Here is a 9,125-nt window from a genome sequence, read left to right as displayed (position 1 = left end):
CCATTTTAGTTGAGTCAAAGTTCCATGAAAGCTTCCAATGCAGTCTGATATAATTCTCCACTGCACAAAACAGAGGAATGTTGCTATCCACTGATCCCTGGGATGAAGGGGTTATCGGTGGTATAGAGAGATCTGGGTGTCCTGGTATATGAATCACAAAAAGTTAGTTTGCAGGTACAGCAAGTGATTAGGAAGGCAAATGAAATGTTGGCATTTATTGCAAGGGGAATGGAATATAAAAGGGAAGTTTTACTGCAGTTGTACAGGGCATCGGTGAGGCCACATCTGGAATACTGTGTACAATTTTGGTCTCCTTATTTGGGGGGAAAAAAATTTTGTTAGAAGCAGTTCAGGGAAGATTCACTCAACTGATACCCAAGATTTACAACCCTCAGTGAAGAATTTCTTTATGTCAGTCCTAAATGGCTGACACTTATTCTGAGACTGTGACCCCTTGTTCTAAATTCCCCAGTTTGGAAACATTTTCTCAGCATCCACCCTTGTCAAATCCTTTAAAGATTTCATATGTTTCAATTCAATCACACTCATTCTTCCAAACTCTGGAAAATATATACCTACTCTATGCAATCTCTCCTCATAGGACAATCCCCTCGTCCCAGGAACCAGGCTAGTAAACCACATTGCAATCCTCCCTAGGGCAAGTATGTTCTTCCTTGGGTAAGCACACCAATTACAGATGCTCTAAGTGTGGCTTCACCAACGTCCTGTATAATTGTAGTAAGGCTTCTTTACTCTTATACTCCAATCCCCTCGTAACAAAAGCTAACATACCATTTGCCTTCCTAATTGTTTGTTATACCTGCATATTAACTTTGTCATTAATGTACAAGGATACCTAGGTCCTTCTGAATGCAAACATTTCCCCATCTCTCACTAACCAAAATATACCGTTTTTAAAAAAAATTTCCTACCAAAGTGGATAATTTCACCCTTCACCACGTTGCATTCCATGTTCTTGCCCACCCAATTTGTCTATATCCCTTTGCAGCCTCTTTTTGTCCTTCTCACTGCTTACTTTCCCACCTTTGTACTGTCAGCAAACATGGATATGGTATTCTCAGCCCCCTCATTTAAGTCATTAATTTAGATTGTAAATAGCTGAGGCCCTAGCATTGAACCGCATGATACCTTATTATTTACAGCTTGCCAACCCAAAAATGTCCCATTTATTCCTATTCACCTTTTTCTGTCCACTAACCAGCTCTGATCCCATGAAACCTAATTTTGTGTATTAACCTCTTATGTGGCACCTTATCAAATGCTTTTTGAAAATCCAAAAACACCACATCCACTGGTTTCCCTATATCCATCCTATTAACTACACTCTCCCAAAAAAAACCTCAGATTTGTCAAATGTGATTTCTCTTTCATAAACTCATGTTGATTCAGAAATTCATAATACAATTAAGCAAAGTGCTTTGTTACCATGTCCCTAACAATAGATTCTAGCATTTTTCTTAACAGGCCTGCAGTTCCTGTTTTTTTTCTTCCTCCTTTCTTAAATAGTGGGGGTTATGTTCTCAACCTACCAATAGTTTTTTTTTATTCTTTCATGGAATTAAGGCCCTGCTAGGCCATTCTGAGGGGAGCTAAAAGTCAATCATATTGCTGTAGGTCTGGAGTCACATTGAGGCCAGATTTCCTTCCTAAAGGGGCTTTGAGGCAGATGGGTCTTTACAACAATCAGTGAAAGTTATCATGGCCACCATTACTGAGACTAGGTTTCAATTCAATTATTAGTTTGAACCCACATTCCCCAGAGTATTAGCCTGGGCCTGCTGGATTACGAGTCCAGTAACATTACCACGATGCCACCATCTCCCCATGGAGATCAGATCTTGGAATCTGTTCTAGAATCCAAGGGATTCAGGAAGATCAAAGCCACTGCATCCACTACCCATGCTACCTCAGTAAAATAAAACCCAGGTCATCAGATCCAGGGAATTTGTCATTGCTAAGTCCTATTTCTTTATACTCATTTCTTCAAATTCCTCATCCTTTCTAGACCCTTGGTTTCTCATTATCTCTTAATTTTTTTGTGTCTTCTGCTGTGAAGACAGATACAAAACATTTTTAAAATGTCTCTGCCATTTCCTTATTCCCCATTATAATTTCACCTATCTCTGCCTTTATCAGTACAACACTGTCATAGCCCCATCACCGACCAGCTCTCCCTTTGAGCACAGCTGCAGGCAGCCAGCTCAGCATCAGTGTGTTTACTCATATATTCCTTCAAAACAAATAAACATTGCACTGATTTACAAATGACTCAATACTATTTTGCTTGCATTCAGTCCTTGTAACCTTGATCTAGAATAAATTTCTACTGTTATGCTGAACTATCAGTGATCTCTGTGCACAACTGTTCCAGTGTCTCTAAAGTCTATCTGAAGGTTTGATCTCACAATTAGATGTTACTGCAGGGTTTTGACTTGCTCTTCGACTTGCCTTGTATCTCAAACAGGATGAACAATTTCGTATCCCATCAGCAACATCATGATTTGTTCTTTGCAATACATGACTTCTAACCCCTATTGTGTACATATCTCTATACCCATATGACCCAGTTCTGTATGTTAATTTAATGGAAGTACAATTTTACTGCCTTTGAACTCCTCCTTTCTCTCTACATCTGCACTGTTCTTAAATTAGTGGGATACAGTGTTGCTTGTGGCCATCCCTACACTGTTATTGCTTTGAACATCCTAAAGTCACATGTTTGCCATCTCAGTTCTGATTAACATCATCTTCTGGCAGAACCAGGAATACTGAGTCAATGTAAACTTGACCATCTTCGTTAGGTTATCATCAGCCTTTGTAGTTTGGCCACTGGCTCCTGATGGTGCATCGGGGTGTACAGAAATGTCCCTAACACGCATGAGAGCCCAGCTCTTGTCTCCCTCGGCTCATCGGTCAAACAATAACCAAAGATTTCATTTAAAAAGCAATTGCAATTCATTATGGTCTTTTTAAATTTATTTACAGGGTATGGGCTTCACTGGCTGGGCCAGCATTTATTGCCCATCCCTAATTGCCCTTGAGAATGTGGTGCTGAGCTGCCTTCTTGAGCCGCTGCAGTCCATGTGGTGTAGGTACACCCACAGTGCTGTTAGGGAGGGAGTTCCAGGATTTTGACCCAGTGACAGTGAAGAAACGGTGATATATTTCCAAGTCAGGATGGTGAGTGGCTTGGAGCAAAGCTTCCAGGTGATGGCATTCCCATGTATCTGCTGCCCTTGTCCTTCTAGATGGTGGCGGTTGTGGGTTTGGAAAGTGCTGCCGAAGGAGTCTTGGTGAATTCCTGCAGTGCACCTTGTAGATGGTAAACACTGCTGCTACTGTGCATCGGTGGTGGAGGGAGTGAATGTTTGTGGATGTGGTGACAATCAAGCTTTGTCCTGGATTGTGTCAAGCTTCTTGAGTGTTATGGGAGCTTCACTCATCCAGGCAAGTGGAGAGTATTCCATCACACTCCTGACTTGTGCCTTGTAGATGGTGGACAGGCCTTGGGGAGTCAGGAGGTGAGTTACTCATTGCAGGATTCCTAGCCTCTGACCTGCTCTTGTAGCCACAGTATTTATATGGCAAGTCCCGTTCCGTTTCTGGTCAATGGTAATCTCCAGGATGTTATAGTGGGGGATTCAGTGATGGTAATGCCATTGAACATCAAGGGGCAATGGTTGGATTCACTCTTGTTGGAGATGGTCATTGCCTGGCACTTGTGTGGCGCTAATGTTATTTGCCACTTGTTAGCCGAAGCCTGGATATTGTCCAGGTCTTGCTGCATTTGGACATGGACTGCTTCACTATCTGAGGAGCCATGAATAGTGCTGAACTTGTGCAATCATCAGCGAACATCCCCACTTCTGACCTCAAGATGAAAGGAAGGTCACTGATGAAGCAGCTGAAGATGGTTGGGCCTAGGACACTATCCTGAGGAACTCCTGCAGTGATGTCCTGGAGCTGAGGTGACTGACCTCCAACATCCACAACCATCTTCCTTTGTGCTAGGTGTGCTAGCTGAGTAACCCTGGCAGAACCCAAACTGGGCATCAGTGAGCAGGTTATTGCTAAGCAAATGCCGCTTGATAGCATTGTTGATGACCCCTTCCATTACTTTACTAATGATCAAGAGTAGACTGATGGGTCTACCCAGTAATTGGCCGGGTTCGATTTGTCCTGCTTTTTGTGTATAGGACATACCTGGGCAATTTTCCACATAGCCAGGTAGATGCCAGTGTTGTAGCTGTACTGGAACAGCTTGGCTAGGGGCACCGCAAGTTCTGGAGCACAAGTCTTCAGTACTATTGCTGGAATATTGTCAGGGCCCATAGCCTTTGTAGTATCCAGTACCTTCAGCCGTTTCTTAATATCACCTGGAGTGAATTGAATTGGCTGGAGACTGGCATTGGAGGAGGCCGAGATGGACCATCCACTTGGCATTTCTGGCTGAAGGTTGTTGCAAATGCTTCAGCCTTATCTTTTGCACTGATGTGCTGGGCTCCCCCATCGTTGAGGATGGGGATATTTGTGGAGCCTCCTCCTCCAGTGAGTTACTTAATTGTCCACCACCATTCATGACTGGACATGGCAGGATTGCAGAGCTTGGATCTGATCTGTTGGTTGTGGGATTGCTTAGCTCTGTCTATCACTTGCTGCTTGTGCTGTTTGGCACGCAAATAGTCCTGTGTTATAGCTTCACCAGGTTGACACCTCATTTTTAGGTATGCCTGGTGCTGCTTCTGCACTCTTCAAAAAGCACTTCTTTGGCTGTAAAGCCCTTTGAGACATCCAATGGTCGCAAAAAGTGCTATATAAATGCAAGTCTTTCTTTTTGTGAAGTCGGTCATTGTGTTCCCCTTTAGATACACACTGCATCATCCATCAGTATGTCAGCACCTTTGCTGTGTTCATACATTGTAAAGATGGGTTTTGTGTTATGGTTGCAGAGACAAAGCCACACCACATGAGTACTTTCTGTACTGAACATACAGAACTTGGAACTTGTTCATCTAGTTCCAGTTGTCAAAACATACTGTTATCAAACTGCATTGCAATTTCCTCAGGAGCTAGACGCTTGAAATGTTCCTTTCTGTATGGCCCTGTTTGAGTTTCTGGGGAGTGAGCAAATTTTTAATTTGTCAATCATTTTGTTAACAAGCACACATCTGTAAATCCAGGTGAATCCATTCTCTTTATGGCCTCAATGTCCACCATTCCATCCAGCTCCATTTTTAATTTAGTTCACGTTTACCAATGATACTGGTGCCCGATTAGGGTAACTTGTTGATTAACCTAATTGAGTGTTCAGCAGCTAAATGACCCAAACCTTGAAACAGATCCTTATCTGTCAGTGTATGAACAAACCGTGCCATTACTGTGACTTCAGGCCTTTACTGTGACTTTCTGTCCATTTAAATGCCTAACTAGAAAATCAGGCACTATAGCCTGGTGAATTTGCAGCATCACTCCACTGACTTTCACTGAGGTAAAGTAAGTTCTATAAATGGTATAATCACTACAGCATTGATGGAGTGAACTTTTGGCTCAGTGGTAGCTTCCCTGTCTCAGAGTCAGAAGCTCAAGCTCTGGACCATGCAGACAGGCCCAGTGAACGCAGACCGGGGCCTGGCACGGAATTCCAGGTTGGTGCCCTGGTGTTTGGTGGATCTGGATGGGATCACCCTCATTGAATGGACTGTGGGTGCCCATTAAAAACCCTCCCGCTGCTTTTGGGATCAAACCCTGCTGTCAGCTGATCGTGGCCTGTTTATGGTTTGTTGACGGAGTGTTTATGTTGTGGCCTGTCAGCCTGTTAATTAGCCTGAGAATCCTTCCACTGCTTCGCACCGTTTCCTAAGGGGAAAGCGGGAAGATATGAAAAGAACAACTAGAGTAGGTGTGCTGCCATGGTGGCCTTCAGCAGCCAGGAGGTCAACTAAATCTCGCACTACCTGAATCAAGGAGAGAAAATTAGAGATTGCAAAAAGGAATATGCATCATCCATCATATACAATAATTCTGAATCAGTTGGGGCCTACACATCAGCCATGTTCCAAACCACATAACTTTGGGTTTTTAACGAGGCAACAAAAGTAATGTGATGATTTTCCTGTCTGTGCATTCTCTCTCTCACCATTCAAAGACATCCACAGAGTCTAGGAGAAGCCATGGAGTGATCTCATTGAATTAATCATCCAAAAGTTGTTGGTATCACTGATGCTTTATTATCACCAATCATACTTTCTTTTAAACTTCAACATCAAGGGAAGACTAAAGCTCATTGTCTAAGAGTAATGCCTGGTTTAGGATGGAATAAAACAGTGTTTCCAAGCAACTACCTCTGTTCAATAAAGGTGTGTGTCAACTTTGTATGTTGAACATACCAGCGACCTGTGACTGGAGCTCACGACCTCTACTCTACCTATAATTCAGGTAGTTACTCACAATATTTTATGAACCAATTGAAGAAACACAAGGCTTAGCCTAGAAAAAATCCACTGGCTCAATGGTTAAGTTCATTGCCTATTGTAGAACGGAGGTATACAGCCTGGAAGATCCCAGGATCAAGCCCCATTTTGATCTCAGCCAAGATGACAGGTAGACATTGCAACTTGCCTGAGCTAGAAAGAATGCAATCAGCCTAAGATTCCAGGTCAGCATCCAGAGATGGTCTAATCGGTGGGATAATCATGGATAGGTCAGTTCTTGCATGAGTGCATCCTGCAGTTGAATAGCCTGTCAGGGCTCAATGGTTGGGCTCATATGTTAAGAGTAGCTACTGAGTGTGGCAGCTGGCACTGTACACCGGCAAGTATCAGCTTCTTCAAGAGATGAGGGAACAAGATTGAAGAGACAGAATAGCTCCAAAGTACCCATTGGCCACTGATAGACCGTCTTATTTAAATGGACTCCTCCCAGGGAGGGAGTGAAGGAGCATGTATGAGTTGTGGGGGAAGCCCTGGAACCCTGGGAAAATGGAGATTGGCAGAACCCCTTTCACATTTATACTCCGTTTCCCTCCGGACAACTGGCAGGAATGTCAGTGGTTGAAGACCACAGTGATGGTCCCAGCAACCAGGAAAGAACAGGGGTGGATGGGGGATTGGACTGACAAGCAGAGGGAGGGATGGTGGGGGAACCGGCAGGGATCACAGCAGAAGCTTTGTGCTTGGGGTGTCAGATAAGCACTCTTGACCCATAAGCAGTGCTAGAAAAAGCACTTACCCGCAGGATCGGCCCGTCTCCCTTTAGTTGCCGGGTTTCCTGACCCTCAGGCAGACCATACAGGAAATGTTAAATTCAAATCACTGCCAAAGCATCTGGAAAGGAGCCTTATTAAATATTATAATTACAGGCCCTCAGTGTTTAAAACAGAAATAGGTGAGAAAGTAGGTAGGCGTTGAGTTTCAAATATATGATGATTTAACATTCATTTCCCCAACCAACCATGTTTGATAGGGTTTCAAATTTTCCCCCTTCAAATTTTTGTATCTTTTTAGTGTGAAATGTATGAATATTTCTGCTGAGATTCAGATTTGATCTGTAATGTTGCCAGACAGCTGTAGGCTGGTGTGTGATGAACAGGAGGTGTCAGAGTTGAAAGGGTTTATCTTCTGGAATGGGAGGCAGATTTTGCTGATCTGTTGCAGTTCTGGTTTCTGATAGCCTTGGGCTAGGTAATCCATTTGGGCTTTCAGCTTGTTCTAGAAGAACCTGAAAAGCAACATAGGAACAAAAAGACAGTCAGAGCTTCCTGCAAACAAGAGGTGCTTGTGTTCATGTGACTACAGTGTCTGGGGTTGCAGTGTGTGTACACTGCATATACTTTGTGTGCTATTTTTGTAGATGCTGTATGAATTCAAAGTCACTCATAAATTCAATGGCTCCTACTAAACGGATTGCTCCTTTCGCCTTGTACCTGAACTACAGCTGCAGCCAATGGTATACTCAGATTACCGACTCTGCTTGGATGCATTGATGGAGGTACGGTCACATGACCTCCCACCTCCAAGCACCCTGCGCAATCAAACAGACTCTTCTTTTCCCCATTCCCAATATTTTTATAACTAATAAAGGTGTTCAAATAAAATACTTTTTTAATACCCCTTTGATTTTATCCTGGGTTATTTGCACCAGTCTACTGGAGGTTTTGTTCTCTATTTTTTTTCATGGGATGTGGGCATCACTGACAAGGCCAGCATTTATTGCCCATCCCTAATTGCCCTTGAACTGAGTGGCTTGCTACGTCTTTTCAGAGGACAGTTAAGAATCAACCACATCAAGTCACATGTAGGCCAGACCAGGTAAAGACAGATTTCCTTCCCTAAAGGACATTAGTGTACCAGATGGGTTTTCACACCAATTGATGAATAGTCCAGGCACTCATAAAAGGATTATTTGAGTGAGTTTGTTGACACAGGTGCAGAGGAGATTGAGAGCTTTATGATGTTATAATAAGCTATTTTTTCTGTGATCTCTTTTGTCAATGGCTCAATGTTTATTTGCACAAGATAAAGGGGTGTTGAGTGTTCATAGCACCCGTTACTGATACTTTAAAAGCCTGGTTGTTTGATACGTTCACAGGGTTGTGAAAACAGCAGTTTTTTTTTTAAAAGAAAATTATGATTGGGTGTTTTTAAGCAGTTCCACACATGCCATTATTACTATAGGGTTCATTGGTTCTGTACAGATTGTATACTGGGTGAATGGGCATGGAAATGTCATGGATTGGCCTGGAGGGTATGAGGGGCCATTACAATGTGTAGGGGGAGGGGGGTGCATAAACTTGAATGTTGGGGGCATGGGTAAGACCATTCGACCTTACCTTTCAAAAGGTTCCCAAATCTAAACTATGGTGACGACTCTTCTAAGATACACGAACCATAAGACAAGGAGAGGTTGGCCGGTCTCAATAAAAATTGTGGGGAGGGGGGCGCGGTGTTGGGAGTGGTTATGAGGTGCCTAGCCCCACAAAAGAACCAGCCAAGTCGGGAGTGCACGGTAGGGCCTTGCAACCCCCACCCTTATCCTGTGCCAATGAAAATAGGGAGAAGGGCAGGACATGGGGCTGGAATCACAGAATCCGCTCCCGTCCACCACTT

At 43.4% G+C, this 9,125-nt stretch overlaps 1 protein-coding gene across 1 annotated transcript in view; it reads right to left on the bottom strand.

Annotated features, from left to right (window-relative positions):
• Positions 1–6,258: 6,258 nt before the first annotated feature.
• The window catches only part of LOC144693647 (anoctamin-7-like), a 150,722-nt gene continuing 147,855 nt past the window's right edge, over positions 6,259–9,125 (bottom strand). The window contains exon 24 of the mRNA XM_078563499.1: positions 6,259–7,737. Within this exon, the coding sequence (XP_078419625.1) occupies positions 7,615–7,737 (123 nt within the window). The 3' untranslated portion in view covers positions 6,259–7,614. The remainder of the gene's footprint in view (positions 7,738–9,125) is intronic.

The sequence above is a fragment of the Cetorhinus maximus genome, chromosome 19 (genome assembly GCF_964194155.1).
Source record: "Cetorhinus maximus chromosome 19, sCetMax3.hap1.1, whole genome shotgun sequence".
Classification (NCBI taxonomy): domain Eukaryota; kingdom Metazoa; phylum Chordata; class Chondrichthyes; order Lamniformes; family Cetorhinidae; genus Cetorhinus; species Cetorhinus maximus.
Note: the sequence above shows the minus strand (reverse complement) of the source record. Positions and strands in the feature narration are given on the sequence as shown.